The following is an 18,140-nucleotide window of genomic DNA, read 5'->3' as shown; positions in this document are numbered from 1 at the left end:
AGCAGCCAAGTCCAAATGCCCAATTGGTGTGTGTGTTTTCAGACACAGCAACTAGGCTGGGTCGATCTCCTTTTCGCTTGTGAACTCTCCGAGCTAGCATTGATGAATGATGGCCAATTTTGTCCCGTCCCCATGGAAGAAAATAGGAGTAGTTGATTTCGGTACCAAGTTGATGAATCATGGAGTGTGTACATCTTGATTTGAATGTCTGTGGGCGTCAATCTTCTCCGGCGGACGGAGTCCTGATAGTATAGATAAGAGCTGATCGAGGATTTGCAACTGATTACTTCTTGATTTGACACTCGTTCATGAATTTTGGTACACACATGTTTGTGTTTGGTGGGGTATACGTACGTGAGCCCATGCTCTGGTTGTTCGAAGGCGTGTGTCAACAACGTGAATCGCATCTATAATAACTGTTATTTCCCTTGTGAGAGAAAGCATATATTTTCGTTGGGGAATGTGTTAGCAACCCACTCCAATTCAGTAACGTATCCTCTGCCATTCATACTAGAATGGCCGAGGCCGAGAGCAACACACTACCACTGGAAAGATTTTTCTGAACGCCGGACCCTTTTGTTTTTTGGCGGACCGTAAGTGAAACCGCACGGAAAAATGGGGGATCGGTACCGGGCAGTCGCCCGCACAGGTAAATCAATTTTTATGTGCGGGTCACAAAAATAAGTCTAATTTCGCGTGCGGGCATGTTAAGTAACCCGCACACGAAAATAGCCCCCCCCCCCCCCCCCGTCGTCACGCGCTACGCTCCACGAAAATAAGTGCGGGTCCCTCCACCCGGTCTCATCCTCCCACACTCCTCCCTCTCCCTCTCCTCCTCGGCGACAGCGGCACCCTCGGCTAGGGCGGCGGCATCGGTGGGTGCGGCGGCTACATCGGCGAGTACGGTGGCGACATCGGCTACGGTGGTGGCGGATGCGGCGGTCACATCGGCTACAGTGGTGGCGGCAGAGCAGATCCGTCTCCGCCCACCGCGGGGAGGCCGGATCCGTCACCGGCGACCGTGGGGACGACGGCGGCGACGATGACGAACACGGTGTTGATTTTTTATTAGGGTTCAAGGTTGGATTTTGATTTTTTTTTTTGATTTTTTATTTTCCCGTATAGGCGCCACACGAAAATCGCGATTTTCGCGTGAGGATGCATCACCCGCACGAAAAAATCGGATTTTTACAGACACCTCGTTCCAGACGGGTGAAAGCTCCGCACGCGAAAACTGATTCCACCCGCACGGAAAAATCTTTATTGTAGTAGTGACTGTACTCTCTACCATTAGCTATTTTCAGCCGTTAGATTAAACGAGCCAGGTTAGATGAGATCTATCACTACAGTACTTAACAGTACTTTTTACTGTATCGAATTTAGAGTTTTAGACACATGTTTATATAGCTGTTTAAACTACATGCATATACCTAGGTGCCATGGTACCTAGGTGTATAAAATACTTTACCTACGAGTAACACCAGTACCCCTAGAAGACTACAATGTGTTAGTGTTGCCAAGCTTCATCATACCACAACGAAGTAGCTCTGACTTCACCTAGTAGAAAACGAAGAAAGCTAGACGTTCGCCACATCCAAGATTGAAACCCAAAATGCGAAGGCCTTGCCGAATAGCTAGGCCTACAGAGCTTCGACGTAGGAGTCTACCAACGACCATCATTGCACGGGTAGGGTTCTTGGTAGGGGGGAGAAAGAACGCCATAACGACGCCTTCAAGGAGGGGAATGATGCCTAAGGGCGCTGCCGTCATCAAGCCAACCCAAGGCCAACCAAGGATTTCGCTAATGATTTTCATCCAAAACCACACAACCCCCCGCACAACTTACATAGCCAGACCACCACATCGTCCCTCTAGCCGCCAAGCCTAGCCTACCACCCACAGCTCAAGTAGGTTCACGAGCCGCCATCCTCCGTTGCACAACCGTTGCTTCCCCCCTTCCCCCAGAGTTCCCCATGGCTAGAATAGGAAATCCAGCCATAGGAGGGGAGGAGCTCCACAAAGAACATACTGGTCAGCCTACAATCAAGAAGACAATGTGTCATTGCCACTTGCCCGCTCGCACTGCCAATTACTTGAGATCTACCACTGGCCGCTACTACTTCTCCTCGTGCCACTAGCCCACAGCGGCCGCTTGGGCCACCGTGCGACCCTTGCCGCTGCCCTGTGCCACTTCGCGGCCATGTCATGGCCTACCATCGTCTAGATACATGGGTGCCGGCAATGAATCCGGCTGGATCTAGACACGTGGTTATGGATCCAGTCCTCCCTATCACCAAGCACACCGCCAGCCAAACAACATCGCAAGGAGGCCGCACGCTAAGGTGATAGTGAGGCGGAGAGGTAGAGGAGACGGGGTGGTGGCGGCTAGGGTTTTCGCTGACTGAGCCGCCACCTCCCAGAGCAGCGTGGCCGCCAAGATGAGATACTCCGATAGCACTAAGATGTACCCATACAGGCGCAATTGGTCATTCAGGGATACAAGTTACTTATAGCCGAGTGCGCAAGTTATTCGCTTGGCTAGGATTGAAACTATCTATTTGTGAGTTTGTGGAGGATTGTGCTATATGCAAACATGCGGAAGCTAAAAGAGTGTGTTACCCTGGATTATTGCAACTCTTGCCTATTCCTGATCACGCCTGGCAGATTGTTTCATTGGACTTTATTGAAGGACTGCTATTGTCATCAGGATATGATTTTATTTTGGTGGTGGTGGATAAGTTTTTCTCGGTATGCTCACTTTATCTCCTTAGCTCACCCTTTTTACCGCACTCGACTTTGTTATGGCTTATCTCAACAATGTATATAAGCTGCATGGCTTATCTTGGATCAAGATCGTATATTACCAGTATGTTGTGGACTGAGCTATTCCATTTGGCGGATACACAACTGCGGATGATTTTAGTGTACCATCCTCAAACTGATGGTCAAATGGAATGGGTAAATCAACAGCATTTGTGCATGCTTGCCCAAAAAGATGGTATCGCCGGATAGCTTTGACGGAGTTTTGGTACACACAACAAATCATTGGGCATTGGGCTCTTCTCCCTTTATGGTCTTATATGGGCATTCCTCATGCTACTTTGGTATTCGGGATATTTTTTCATGTACGATGTCAGATCTAGAGGAGTGGATGAAGGAATGCAAGGTGGTGTCCAGTCTATTGCGTAAACACCTGCATCGGGCACAATAGAGAATGAAACATCAACCTGACCTCAAGTGCTCTCAGCGTGAGTTTTTGCCTAGGGATTAGGGGTGTTTGGCGATTGGCGCTCTGTACCTTTTGGACAGACATCGATGGCGGTGCGCACTAATCACAAGTTTTCTACCATTTCTGTCCCTTTCATGTGCGGGAGAATATAGGATCAGTGGAATATTGCCTGGAGTTGCCGGTCGATTGCGCTATCCACCCCATGGTGCATACCTCTTAGCTAAGCAAGGCCACACCGTCTACTTCCCCTGCTTTGGCAAGTCTACCAGTAGCTGGGCACTTGGAGGAACTGGTCCCAATGCAGGTCTTGCTACGACGTCGATGCAACAAAAAAGGGAGCAGCTGCGCCAGAACAACTCAAGTGAGTTGTTTCTAGTTCTTTGTCGACCGAAACAACCTGGGAAGATGTGGTGGCGTTGCATGCCCGTTTTCCCAGCAGCTCCGGCTTGGGGACAAGCTGCTTATAAAGGGGAGGGGATGTTATGATCAGCTCTCCTACCGCCACTGTGGATCAAGTCAATCCCATCAAACCCAAGGTGCGACTGAAGAGAGTGATACGGCTCAACCCACGAGTTGATGGGCCAGAGTGGGTTTGGGTTGTGACCGGGTGCTAGGCTATAAGTACACCACAGAAACATAGGGAGAGGGCATGAATTGTAATAAACCAAAACACATTACCTCTCTCAATACAATCTTTCCCCTCTTCCATACCACTTCTTCTTCTACCTCTGCCCTGTTCGTTCTTCATTCGCGTGAAGTCTTGCTCCAAATCCACCGTGACATCATAACAAACTAGTCTAAATATAACGTCCATCACAACCCCGTTATGGCCCAACTAATTTGGGAACGATCGATATCCAACGGTCAAGATTTAATCATGGACTTCTTGTTGTTGATTTTGCAAAAAGTACGACAATCACTAGTAGACTAACAATTTTTCCATGCGGTTGGAATTGGTTTTTGCGTGCAGATCTTCCACCTGTCTAGAACGAGGTGTCTGCCAAAATCGTGATTTTGCTGCGGGCGCTTAAGCCGCCCGCACGGGAAAAATAAAAAATCGAAACAAAAAATAAAAAAATAAAAACGCTGTCACCCCCGTCGTCGTCGCCGTCTTGCCCGAGGCCCGCCGCCATCGTCTCCGCGTCGCCGGCAACGGATCCGGCCTCTCCGCGGTCGCCGGCGACGGATCCGGCCTCCTCGCGGTGGCCGAGGATGCAGCTCCACTCGGTTCCCGCCCTCGGTGGCGGCTTCCGCGCAGCCGGCTGATGGATACGCCCTCCCGCCGGCCTCCGTGCCGCCCGCCGCCGGCCTCCATGCTCCCCTCCGGCCACACCGCCGCCGCCGCCCCTCCCTTCTGCCGGATCTAGGGAGGGAAGGAAGGGGAGGGGAGGGGAGCGGGATCCTAAGGGGAGGGCGGCCGGCCGGCCACCGGATCCGTGCGGGGCTTGGCCACTGCCCGCCGGATCCCATGCACCGTTGCCGCGCCGCTGTTGCCGCCGTCGCCGCCTACCCCCGTTGCCGCCGTCGGGGAGGGAAGGAAGGGGAGGGGAGGAGAGGAGAGGAGAGGACGGGAGGGAAGGAAGTGGAGAAAGTGTACGGGAGGAAGGAGAGGAGAAAAAGAGAAGAGAGGAGAGTAGAGAAAGTGGGAAAAATTTAAAGTGGGTAGTAGGGAAAGAGGAGTGGGTATTTTTCCATTCTGTCCTCTTAGTAGGTTCGTACGTGAAAGTAGGCTCATTTTCACGTGCGGTCCTCTTAAATGGACCGCACGTGAAATAAGACATATTTTGTGGAGTAGCGAATATATTAGTAGCACGATTAATAAAACACACATGGTACGTGTACATACGTAGTACTTATTCTTCATCACTGGAATCCGACCTAAAACATTCCAAGAGCAAATGCACGTACGAAAGATCGATCGACACGACACGACGACACTAGTACACGCAAATTAAATGTTCGTGCACGTCAAAAAAAGGAAATTAAAGGAAATCACTCGCATCCAACGGCCGACATGCATGATTAGATTGGTTAGCTAGCTAGCTTGCCGCGACGGCGCCTCCGGTCTCCTGATCCTCGCCGGCCAGCTCGACCTCCGGCGAGGAGGTCGACGGGTTGACGACGTTGCAGTTGACCCTGATCTGGCCGCACCGCCCGGTCTGCACCTCGATGTGGCCCATCTTCACCATGGCGTCGGCGAACCGCTGCTTCCACTCCGCCTCGTTCGCCGCGAACCGGGTCACCAGCGCGTTCATGGTGGCGTTCACCCGCAGCTGGTTGTCGGAGAAGAAGAGCCCCTTCCCCTGCGGCAGCAGCTTGTAGTAGTTGTTGTCCAGCGTCGCCGGCGTGTCCGGGTCCATCGGCGTCGTCGCCAGCGTGTCCCTTGTGGGGCACAGCGCCCGCAGCTGCGCCGCGTACGCCGGGTCCAGCCCGGCGTCCACCTGCACACACACGCGCACGCACCGTCACACCGCGTAACTGCGAAAAAGCATGGGGGGCGCCATGGACGACGGCGGCGCGGCGAGGCGACGTACTATGGGGGTGTTGCCGTTCCAGACGCGGTTGAAGAAGGAGGCGCAGAAGGAGCGGCCGACGGTGTGGGCGCCGGAGAGGACGACCATGTCTTCGAGGGTGAGGAACTTGTTGGCGAAGAACGTGTCGGCGAGCTGCTGCGCCGTGGCGTTGGGCGGGGGCAGGTTGTGGAGGGCCTCGGTGCCGTTGGACACGCTGCCGTCGCGGCGGCCGGCGGGGACCTGGTAGTCGACGTTGCCGGTTAGCTTGACGCTGTCGCGGGCGGCGAACGCGATGATGTCGGCGCAGGAGACGGTGCGCGGGCACGCCGCCTCGACGGCGGCCTTGGCGGCGTCGATCACCTCGAAGCCCCGGAGGCTCGGGTTGTTCGGCGTCGCGTCGCGCTCCGTCTGGCCACCGGCGGGGTTCTTGGTCAGGAGGACGGATGCATCACACCCCTGCATTGCAGTAACAGGAAGGAATTTCTTTCAGAAAAAAGAAAAAAAAAAGGTAACTCAAAATGTTTCATCTTGTACTCCATCCGTCCCAGAAAAAAGTGAATCTAGTACAATGTCTAAATTCATTGTATTAGGATGTGTCACATCCAATATTAGGTTAATTTTTTATGGGACGGAGAGAGTATGTAGGTAGTACATGCTTGTGTAAATTCTAGCACTGACTGATTACTGAAGTATTTTAAAAAATATAATCCATCTATCCCATAATATAAGGTGTGCACATATTCCAAAATTCATAAATAAAAACATTTGACCAACAATTATTATAATATAAATTAAATTTTATTTGCTAAAATTAATATCATTAGATTGACATTTAAATTTACTTTAAGATGGTTATAATTTTGTTTAAACCTTATAGTATATGAGAAATTATAGACTGTGCCAAGTTTGACTATACCTTATATTATGGAATGAAGGGAGTACATATTATGGAATGAGGGAGTACTGAAGAAGCTTACAACTATATATTCAAATCAACAGGTAAATTGATGACACCCGGTTTAACTAATATAGCTATGTGTACATGTCTACGTCTTTATTGTAATCCAAACAAACAAATTAATATGTTTTTAGTAATGCTCAGTTTAACTAACATGCTTATTGTTTTATTGTGTGAGGTCGACTAGAATTTTTTGAGGCATTATTACTAGAAGATTCATTTCACCTCTATCCTACTCGATCTTCTACTAGAAAATTTATAAAATATTTTTCCAACTTTTTAATAGCTAATTTATTTGTTTATAACCTTAAATAGCTGTAAAAAACAAATAATCAATCGATTTTAGCTCTTATTAAGGACAACATACCAACCCCTTCCTCCACCTCCTAGCTTATTTCTGGTTTCAGCGAGAAGCTCCTCCAACCTGATTTGTGACTCCGTCCATGTTTCGCATCGTTAGATCCAATGTCACGTCCCTTCTTCCACCTCCTAGTGACATAGTCAACTACATTACTCCTCTACATACACGTGCTGTAAACTCCGGCCATTAACCTCCTATTGTGTCATATATATGTTGCCTAGCTCTACATAGACTAAAGTACATCTTAAGTTGTAGTCTATACCACATTTTCTCAACTTCTTCTGTCTCCTCATTTTCGGTGCATATACTTTCTACTTTCTAGACTGCTCAACGGTTTTCGCAAAAACTTTTCTCTATAGAAAAGTTGCTTAAAAATCATATTAATTTATTTTTTAAGTTTGTTTATGTAAATATTTAATTAATCATGCGCTATTTCGCCGCTCTATTTTGTGTGCCGAGAGGGAGCATTCCTGTCGCCAAACGAACACATCCTTATTATACTCTTGAAGACTTGAACTAAATCACACCTTATTGTTCCATCAAAATATGATATTCAACGAGTTAAATACCATTTTTGATACTATCAAACTAAGGAGTACATATTTACGACTGCCAGTGTCAAGCAGTACTGGATGTTAATACGACACCTGAAAAAATGAAGGATCAATGGGGATTGAGGAAACGAAAGGAACATACTGAGATTCGCCAAATGGGAGCCTGGGAGGCTTTTTGTTTGTCACCCATTGCAAGCAGGGTATATGCGGTTCCCTTGAAAGAAAGAAAGCTGCTTTGATTCTGTAACTATATACACTTATGCTTTCTGATTTTGGTAGCTTTTCTTTTATGGCTTTTTACTTTGTTCCCTTTGTCTTCAGAGACAACTCTACCTTTTTTTGGTTTTCATTAAGCATGACCAGGGTCTCTTTAATTGTTCTTTAATGTCTTCATTTTTAGACACATGTTTGAGCATTATCTTTTTCAAAAGTATATCGATAGATTTTGTTAAATATACAATGGAATCAAAGTTCTTTTTTTTTGCGTGTAGTTCTTAATTTAATTTGGTGTGATGACAAATATATCTTTTCTATGGAAAATCTAAATACTAGTACTTGAATATTTGCTGGTGGTCTTAGTCTTAAATTAATAGCTTAATTCATGCATTCTGGGGACGAAAAGTAAATGAAAAAAATCAATACTGCTGGTAGATCGCTTGAGGGATGCATGGTTGAAAAGAGGTAATTAAGCTCAAGTTAGCAACGGAGAAGCATAAAAATAAGCTAGCCAAGGCCCAAGGCAGACATGATATTAATTAGTAAAACTAATTGAAAAGCAACACAAACGACAATTACAGATTTAGAGAGAGATGTCAAAAGCCCCCTACAAGTCCATTTTCACCGTGCATATATTGATCCTCACACATGTAAGGATTCATGGAAACTAACTTGCAAAGAACTATTTTGAAAAATTGTTGAGTTCTTTTCCAATTTAAGTATTTTTATGAGCTATGCATAGATGGAGCATAGACCTGAATAAGTTTAGTTGGGTAGATGTTTACTCGATCCAGTTTCTAATAATGTGGCAAATATGCAGATCGCCAACATATTAGAAAATTCAAATCTTCAGGATTAATTTGTGAAAAGTAGATAAACTAATCATCATTAACAAAATAAGTGTTTTATTTTGGTTCCCCAACTGGGAAAATCTGGGCTAGCTGTTCTCAAGTGTTTAGTTAAACATTGTCTTAAGAAAAAAGTTAAGCACATCAAACATAAGTCGATTATTTCCCGTTTGCAAGCCAGACATTTTGCAGGCATATACGTATATGCATGTGCTTCTATAAACATTATACAAACAGATATTCATGGAGATGGTGGTCAATAATTTCTGCATTATACTACTATATGCACTAGCTGGGTTTCAGTAGTAGGTACCCTGACGAAGCAGTCGTGGAAGTGGAGGCGGATGAGGCCGGCGGCGACGCCGGCGTCCCTGGCGAAGGCCGCGGCGACGGCCTGGCGGACGAGCGCCTCGGCGTTGGGGCAGCTGCTCTGGTAGAACCCGACGCGGAGCGCGCCGCTGGTCGTCGCCGGCAGGAGGCACAGCGCGCAAGCCGCCACGGCGACGGCCACGCCCATCACCCGCCTGCAGTAGCTGCCTCTCGGAGCCATGCGAATTTGAAGCAGGAGCGGTGTTTCGAGTGTTCGTGTGTGCTGCTTCTGCTTGGCCACACTGATCCGCAGCACCGCAGCAGCCTAGGGATCGAGTTTATATAGATCGGACAGCTGATAAAAAGAAGTCATGCATACAACGACTAAAGAGGAACCTTGGTGTTAAATACTCCATTCGTTTCTAAATATTTAACGCCATTGACTTTTTAGTAAATGTTTGACCGTTTATCTCATTCAAAAAATTTTGTGAAATATGTACTCAAGAACTACACAAGCAGCAAAAAAAAAAAAACAGTCTGCACTGCATTCACACTAATACAGAAAGACATATACAGGTCGGCACTATATGTGCCAGAATAGTTAAAATCGTTATTTTTAGTGTTTTCCCTACATCCACAGGCTAAAAATAAAAAATCAATACTTATTACATTTTATAAGTGTCGGTTAATTAAAAACCAACACCTAAAATATATTCTGGGTGTCGGCTTTTTGAAAAAAATTCGGAAAAAAAAGAGCTAAGCCGCACGAGGGATGGAGAGATATTTTTAGCCGCGCCGTCTCTCTCTCCCCCAACCTTATCTTTTCGCATCTCTCTCGCTCTTGAGCCCGTCTCTCTCTCTTGCTCTCTTTCTCTCGGTGGTAAGCGGTGGCCCACACCTCTCGACTGCGCAGGCTCTGGGGGCGTGGCGGTGCTCGCCCCTCAGCAACGTGGATCCAGTGGCGTGGGGCCACTGGCTGGAAGTGCGACGCAGATCCAGCTGCGTGGTGACGACCGTCGGTGTGAAGGTGTGGCCATCGGCTAGAGGTGTGACGGCGTCGGTGGCTAGCTAGCGGATCTAGATGTTTGTTCATGTTTGATTCCTTATTGTTGATATTTATTCATATTTGATTATCTCGGATTTGATCTAGATGTGTTGTTTTTCTAGGGATTATTAATGTGTTCATGGATTTGAGGCATCATTTTGCGATTTTGGGTATGATTTGGGATCGGCTTGATGGCTCAATGCATCAAGCCGGTTTCTTTGGCTCGTGTACGTATCAAAGGTATCGTTTTTGAACCGACATGACATGGGGTCATCAGTGTCATCATCTTGGTGCCAGTTGGGAAAATCTGCAACTATGGGGATTATTTCCCAACCGGCACTGATGGCATTTCTGTAGTAGTGTCATAAGAGAAAATGGGTCAAGAAACGCATGTATAAACATATTATCAGGGATGGCCACATCTATATACACAGGGATTTTCACAAGTGACGCTCCTAAGCTACCGTTCATGTTAATAGGATTTACATAGGCGGATGTTCTAAGGAACCACCTGTAGAAATCGAGATAGCCCTACACTAGCTAGCATGTACATGCATGCATTTCCCAATTGATCAGATCAGCCACTCAGCAAAACCTGTTGGGGCCTGGGTTATTTGAAGGAAGGAAAAAATTAAGGTGTTAAATATCTAGTTCAATAGTTTAGGGTGCTAGCTCACATCAAAAGGTAGCTTGTTCAGATGTTCCACCTAGTCCTAAAGTGATTTTGCAGCTAGCGACCGTCTATCACAAGACATTATTACGTTTGGTAATTCTGCTGTACATGTTTTGTGAACCACATACCATTTTGTGTATCATAGACGGCTTACATGTGTCTATGATCATATTCGTACAAACAGATATGTAACCATATTCAGTTCAACCCCTATAGCAGTGAACTAATCAAGGACTTTGGAACGTAAAGTTCTCTCTCTCTTTTTTTCTTTATGAAAAATGACACTACCATATGCACTTGATTAAAGGTACAAACTGAACTCCTTTAAGAAAGAGCTTTCTCAATACTGCCATAATTAGCATACAAGTTTAAGAGATGAGTAAGACTCATCCACTACTGGAGAAGAGGTCTTTGAAGGGTTGGCCGATTTCCACAATAGTCCCGGTTTCAAAACGAACCGGGACTAAAGTGGCTTATTAGTCCCGGTTTATTACTTCAACGGGACGAAGGGATCACACCATCATCTTTAGTTCCGGTTCGCCTCCTAACAGGATATCCGACATTAAAGAGACGTGTGTCACTGACATGTGGGTCTATGAGAGTGAGCCTCGCCTGTGAATGACTCACATCCCTCTTACGTCAGATGAGCTGCATCCAGTACGTACGATCCATTAATGTGATTGTCCTACATTCATCGAATTTCATCAATCATTTCATTAGCTTTGATAAAAATCAGTACTTCATGGATGCATGGACAAACAAAAGCTAAAGAGCGGGCATATTCTTCTCGGATGAAAGGAGTTATTCGGCACTTGCAAGCAGCGCATATGCACTTCTACTTTCACAATATTTCTCAGAGCTTTTGTGCTTTTTGACTGATCACTTTGGCTTTTCTTCTCATCGAGAGATGTGTTGTCACTGTTGTGTGGATATAGCTAGTTTAGTGTGAATAGCCAAAGTGGTCCTTCAAGTTTTATCTAAGGCTCAGTTTAGTCTTTGATGTTTCAATCTATCTGTATTAGTCCTTCAAGTTTGTTTTAGTTCAAACTTATCCTTGAACCAACAACTCTCTTGATAAATTACACTTATACCCTCATCAATCACATATATAAGAGAAAAATTGCATGCTTGATTTTTTTTATAGATAATGCATAGTAAATTATGTAAAACGAAAATAAATTATGTACTAGAAAATGTATACGGTAGCAATTGCTTAAGTTTCATGTGCACATATTGAAATAATGGGAAGTACATCTATAATGTTGTTTATTCATCTTGGTTTTTTGTTTTCTAGTATATAGTTATATACAAATTAAGGGCAAAAGGGATATTTTCTAATAGAAATATTAACTAGAAATAGCCATATGGCATATTAAGTGGGCCCAAGGATGATTTCAAACCAAAACAAATATTTAGAGGAGTTATGTGGATAAAATGAAACGTGAAGGATCAAATTGAGCCTTCGGTAAAACTTGAGGGACTAAATTAGCTATTCACCCGCTAGTTTAACTCTAGGGCTATCATGAGTTTTAGTACGATTCATTGCTTCAATGTAAGTACAGATACACTATTGGTAGATGCAAATTAATAATCTATTAACTTATTAAAGTAATAGAAAAAAGAGCCTCCACGTTTGTTCTCACGGTCTAAAAATTCTCATATGGAGAAAAAGAAAAATAGAGTTCATAAAAAAATACAATTTAATATAGCTAAAATTCGGAATTAAAAAATAAGGAATTAAAAATACAATTTATAAATAACTAGAATTCAGAATTAAAAAAAGATTAATGAAAGAAGAGTTTAGAGTCCACGTAGAAATACAATTTAGAAGTAACTAAAATTCGGAATTAAAAAATAAAGAATATTAGAAGAAGAGTATAGAGTCCATATAGAAATACAATTAAAAAATAATAAATATTAGAATAATAGTATAGAGACCATATAGGAATTTAGAATGAACTAAAATTCAGAATAAAAATAATAAAATTAAAAGTAGAGTTTAGAGTCCATATAGAAATACAATTTACAATGAACTAAAACTCGAAATTAAAAAAAAAGATGAAGTATCAAGAGTCCATATAGAAATACAATTTAATTTAGAAGTAATTGAAATTTGAAATGAAAAAAAATAAAGAATATTGAAAGATGAGTTTAGAGTTTAGATATAAATACAATTAGACATTTTCAAAATCTCTACTATTATAAAAATTAAAGATGTTTTTACCGGTACTTTGGTAAGTCATCCTAAATAAAGAATATCGAAAGATGAGTTTAGAGTTTAGATATAAATACAATTAGACATTTTCAAAATCTCTACTATTATAAAAATTAAAGATGTTTTTGCCTGTACTTTGTTACTATCTGTGTACGAGTCGGTTTTTAAGTCCGTTTGCTTTTGGAGAAATACATATCCGTATTTGAGTCGGGTTTTAAGTTTGTTCGCTTTTGGAATTAAAAAATAGCCATATAAGAAATTTATTTTAAAAAAGCCCGCATACTAACTTGATGTGATTTTCTAGAAAATATATATCCAACTGAATTTTCACAGTGAACAATAATAATATTAAAATAGCCTTTAACAATATTAAAATAGCCTTCACCTGTTACAACGCGTGGGTATTTTTTCTAGTTCAGAAAATATAATAATGCTAGCCGCGTAATCTACGCGAGCCACCTTGCTAGTTAGACATATATATACAGTTCAAATGATTGGATCCAGCTTCATATCCCTCCCTTGAAAATTCCTCACAATTTTCCAAATGAGAAGTCAACTCAAAACCTCAAAAATACTGCCCTATCTAACAACCTCCCTAGATTTCGTACAAATATTCTGAGTCCAAACATGAAAATACAGCACATGGGCTCTTTCTTTACCTACAGCGCTAATACAGCCCAGATGTCCTCCCTTTTCTTTTACTTCAAGCTACCGGCCCACAGTCTAACTAGGCCTGGTTTATTTTCCTTTAGAATAAGTTCATTTGATATCCCTTAGGCCATGTTTGGCAAATGGGATAGGGAAATGATTTCCCACCCATCAAAAGACATATTTAAATTCTAATCATTCATTCTCCCCCTTCCATTTAATCCTAACTATTCATTCATTTCCCAATCCCAATCCCACCCCTCATTTCCCATTATCCAAACACACCCTTAACTTTAATTCCATTTCAATTTTGTCACTAAAACACAATACCAGATACAACGGGTCCCTCAACTATCAAAATCAGTGTGGACGAGGTCCCTCGAGAGCTTAGATGGCGGTTTTGGTTGACGTAGCACCTACGTGGCTGGTTTGACTTGGTCCTCGTCCTATGTGGCGGTGATGTGGCACATGAAGCAAAATACAAAAAAAGTAAAAATTAAACAAAAATGTAGGGCCCACATGTGGGTCCAGCAAAAGAAAAAAAGTGGGATCCACATGTTAGTGGGTCCCACCCTCCTCTCTATCTCCACGGACGACAGTGTGCTCCTTCTCCCTTCTCCCTCCCGGCCATTCTTCCTCCTCGAGCCCCCTCGCTCGTCGGTGAGCACACACGGAGAGGGAGAAGGGCGGCGGCCGCCGGACGGCGGGGAGAAGGACCCCAGGGAACAGTAGCCATCGGGAGGGGAGGGCGGCGAGCGTTCATGGAGAGGGAGGTCGTGGGGAGGCTGACGAGTGGAACGAGTAGGCTGGCGAGGGGACGGGGAGGCCGAAGAGCGCGCGGAGAGGAAGCACTGGGGTCGTCCAGCTAGGGGGCGGGGAGGCCCGCGAGTGTGTGTGGAGAGGCAGAAGGTAGGGAGGGCCAGTGAGCGGGACGGAGAGGCCGACGAGCTCATCCAAGTCCAAATCTGTCGTCGCTAACACCAGCTCCACCGCGCGGAGATGGAGGAGGCAGGGAGGCTGACAAGCTCCTCCAAGTCCAAATCCGTTGTTGCCGACACCACCTCCACTGCGCTTGTCGTAGCCTCCAAGCATGGGAGAGGAGTAAGACAGCGGCTTCGAGGTGACTCCGAGGCGACTCCACGGAGGACGAATGCGCGGGGACAGAGGAAGCCCATAGCGGCGAGGCGGGAACGGAGGTCCCGTGGCGGTTGAGCTCGGTAATGTTGCGACTGTCGCCTAGCTCCTCCCCCACCGGACAGCGGCCGTTGCCTCGTTGGAGACCTGGACAAAGATTGGGAAGAGGAGGAAAGGGTGAGAGAGGACGAAGATGATGTTGTATCACTGACATGTGGGCCCACCATTATTTAATTATTTTATAATTTACGTGACATGTTTTCCCCCCATAATTTTTATTTTTTTGATCAAACTGCCACGTAGGACAAATACCTAGTCAAACCAGCCACATGGTGGTCATGTCAGCCAAAACCGTCATCCAATCTACTAAGTGGCCTTGTCTGCACTGGTTTTGACAGTTGAAGGACCTGTTATATCGCCACCGCCCCACAGCACAAAGGCACAGGAGACTAGGAGAGTAGGAGTAGTAAACATATTGCCATCCTCTCGCGCACCAGTGCACCACCACCACGCCACCGCCTTCTTCGTCAACTCCGTTCGCTGCCGGCCGAGGGCGAAAGCGTCATCGTGCTCCCCGCGCCTCAGGACACAGCGCAAGCGCCATTGTCATCGGCTCACCGCTCTACGAGCACGTCGTCTCCGGCGGCGGCGGGCGGCTGTTCGCTCGCCAGTCGCCACAAGCCGCGTCCGCGGTCCGCGCGCGTCGTTGCCCTCGACGTCGACGGCGAGTGGATGGGGGGCTCTCCGCCGCAAGTTTGTCCAGATGGTGTGCCCCCCCCCCCCCCCACCCCCCCGGCGCGCGCGATGGTGGCGAGGCGCTCCTCGTCGACGTTTGGGCTCAGCTGCGACAGGTTGTATGGGAGGCCAGATCGGCAGAGATGTATTGGCGGCGGCCTCCTCATCCTCGCCACCAGTAGACTCGTCCACATGCCTCAAGTCAGTCGGAGGTTCAGAGCCCATCGGCGGCGGCGAGCTCCCTCCGCGCCTGGCCATTGGCCAACAGCGCCACCAGGAGACGTACGTAGCCACAAGCCCGTGCCCGTCGGTAGCCTCGATCGACCTCCTCAGCGTCGCCAGGAGACGCATCGGCGGCCGTCCTCCTCCGCGGCATACGTCAGAGCCAGAGCCACGTCATGTTCGCTCGCCGTTGCTCAGAACGCGGCACCCGCGCCACAGCCACCGGCCACCGCTCTATCGCCATCTACGTCGCGTTCGCCGAGCATCTCGTCGCCTGCGGCATGTCTTCGCCCGGACTCGCGCTATCTTCCGTCGCCGCGTCCGTGCCCTCGACGCCGCCGGGTAGGGGAAGTCTGGAACGGCCGTCTGCCGAAGTTCCTCCTGGTGGCCGTGGACGTCTTTGCTGTTCCCCTCGCGCAAGTTTGGGCGCTGCTGGCGAGGCACGTCGGCGGGGGGAAGAAAGATATGGTGCGGAAGTGTTCGTCCTCGACCTCCTCGCCGACGGACCGCACATAGAGCGCGCGGTTGCTGGGCCATGCCGCCGCCACCGTCGCCTGCCAGCGCGGCCACCGATGGGTCACCACTCGTACGTCCCGATTCGTGCGCAGATTAATTTCAGCCTCAGGCACCTAGATCCTTGTAAGGAACTGCATAACCTTGCCTGAATTTTGTGTGGATATTACCCCTGTGAATCGTCTTAACTGCAACTGAGTCGCCAAATTTGATGGAACATGCATGCGTTGAGCAAGCGAATTACAACAATATAAATCATAGGTTGATGGCAGTGGCGGGCCCAGCTTTTTAAACTTGGGTATTCGAAATGGGAAGGGGTAAAAAAATGTCCATACACCAAAAAGCCAAAAAATGGGCTTGTATATTATGATACACTAATAATTATAATTTAGAGCGTATAGAACATAAAATTGATCATTAGTTCACACAGTGATAGAATTGATCATCACTAGAAATTGTTTAACTTATAGAAATACTAATACCAAACATATCAAAGTGTCAAAATATGGAATACAAAAATGATAGAAAATAATAAGTTAGGAAGAAAACTTACAATTTAGATATTAACTTTTCGACGCTTGATATTTTGGAAATAATTGATGATGTCCTTGTCCTTAGCTTGCAAAAAGAATTCTCTTTCAATGAATGTAACCAAACAATCATTAAAATACTACAAATTTGCTAATATGGTATGAACTATGAACTACTGTCCAGTGTCCAATATACTCAATTACTCAAATACTCAAATAGGCAACTAGTCAACTACAATCCTACAAACTAAATGTCTAAATCAAGCAAGCAAGCAAGCAAGCAACTACACTAAAATACTAAATGTCTAAATCAATGAATTTTTGTGCTTGTCCCGTTGTCCGGAGTTTAGTCACTCACTGTGCTAATGTGCTTGTCCGGAATTTGCAGGTCAGGCAGTCGCCGGCGAGCAGGATGCCGCACGGCCGCAGCGGCAGCGCGCAGCCGCCGGCTGCCTCGGGCCTCAGCGTGGAACGGCGGACGCCGACCTGCAGGCTGCAGCTGTGCAGCGCCTGCTCCTGCTCGGCTGACGGCCTGGAGCAGCCTCCTGCCTGGCTGCCTCCTGGGCCCCTGCAGGCTGCCGCGCCGGCTGCCGCACGCGGCACGCCGTCGCCCGTCGGTCACGGTGCGCCTGCCGGTCACGGGCTTGGCGCCTTGGCCTTGGCGGCTCACCGCCTCACCGGTCGCCGTCGCCGCCGCCGCGCCGGCGCCGCGCCCGCGCCGTTGCACGCCGCGGCCGCGCCGCACGCTGCTGCACGCCACGGCCGCGCCGCACGCCGCCACGGCTCCCGCCGCCGGCCGCCGCACGCTGCACGCAGCCCCCGCCGGCCGCCGCACGTCACGCCGCCGCACGCCTCCTCCCGTCGCCGTGCTGTACTGCTGTGTTGTGGTCTAGGGTTTGCAGGTTTGGGTGGCCAAGGCGCCAGGCGGGTGGGGAATTGGGGGAAAATTGCAAATGGGCTGATATGTGGCCCAATTAGACCACAGGTAGAGAGGAAAGAGGGAGGGGAGTGAAAAATTTAGGCCCAATAGAGAAGAAATGGGGAAACAAGGCCCAATATAAGCAGTTTAAGCTTTCTTTTTATTTTTTTAATACCTATATGAACTATATAGTATATATACCTATTTTTTTTCCAAAAATCTTGGGTATACATCTGAATACCCATGAATACATAGTGGGCCCGCCCCTGGTTGATGGGATTACTTCATCCAATGTTCTTTATTTTTTTGGATGCCCTGACTACATTGCACCATATTTAGAGCTTCATGGGAAAAAATTTCTGATGGATTGTTAAGCCATGACAGATTTGGCTATCCTTGAAAGTATATGTAGTGCATAGCACATAGTACTATACTAATCAGACTTCATGACAGAGTTGTTTTTTACCATCAAATTTTACTTGTGCAGTTGTGCTCTCTGATATTTTCTTGGGCGCATT

The 18,140-nt window shown here is 46.6% G+C and overlaps 1 protein-coding gene, 1 long non-coding RNA gene and 1 other non-coding gene across 4 annotated transcripts; 1 reads left to right on the top strand and 2 right to left on the bottom strand.

The window, feature by feature from the left end:
- Positions 1-5,030: 5,030 nt before the first annotated feature.
- On the bottom strand, positions 5,031-9,363 carry LOC4327001 (peroxidase 1). The gene is made up of 3 exons (XM_015771672.3): positions 8,993-9,363; positions 5,764-6,198; positions 5,031-5,670 (listed from the first exon to the last, which is right to left on the bottom strand). Exons 1-3 carry the CDS (start codon positions 9,227-9,229, stop codon positions 5,269-5,271), a joined length of 1,074 nt encoding a protein of 357 aa, XP_015627158.1. The 5' UTR covers positions 9,230-9,363; the 3' UTR covers positions 5,031-5,268.
- LOC107280183 (uncharacterized) lies at positions 6,115-9,193 on the top strand. The gene is made up of 2 exons (XR_001543847.3): positions 6,115-6,250; positions 6,678-9,193. It is a non-coding gene; the product is annotated as an uncharacterized lncRNA (long non-coding RNA).
- A 1,578-nt stretch (positions 9,364-10,941) lies between the features above and the next one.
- LOC107280837 (uncharacterized) lies at positions 10,942-17,609 on the bottom strand. 2 transcript variants are annotated; one of them, XR_010740375.1, is made up of 3 exons: positions 17,062-17,206; positions 16,727-16,791; positions 10,942-11,391 (listed from the first exon to the last, which is right to left on the bottom strand). It is a non-coding gene; the product is annotated as an uncharacterized protein (transcript). The 2 variants fall into 2 exon arrangements; XR_010740373.1 differs by lacking the exon at positions 10,942-11,391 and having other exon boundaries at positions 16,503-16,791; positions 17,062-17,609.
- Positions 17,610-18,140: the final 531 nt, after the last annotated feature.

Source organism: Oryza sativa, chromosome 1 (assembly GCF_034140825.1).
Source record: "Oryza sativa Japonica Group chromosome 1, ASM3414082v1".
NCBI lineage: Eukaryota > Viridiplantae > Streptophyta > Magnoliopsida > Poales > Poaceae > Oryza > Oryza sativa.
The sequence above is the reverse complement of the archived record's forward strand: the minus strand, read 5'-3'. Positions and strand labels throughout refer to the sequence as shown.

Bases quoted from the DNA above. Each gene is read 5' to 3' on its own strand.
- LOC4327001 (XM_015771672.3), bottom strand. From the start codon at position 9,229: ATGGCTCCGAGAGGCAGCTACTGCAGGCGGGTGATGGGCGTGGCCGTC. The intron at 6,199-8,992 runs GTACCTACTACT...ACTGCAATGCAG, and splicing joins TCCACGACTGCTTCGTCAGG to GGGTGTGATGCATCCGTCCT. The intron at 5,671-5,763 runs GTACGTCGCCTC...GTGTGTGTGCAG, and splicing joins GGAACGGCAACACCCCCATA to GTGGACGCCGGGCTGGACCC.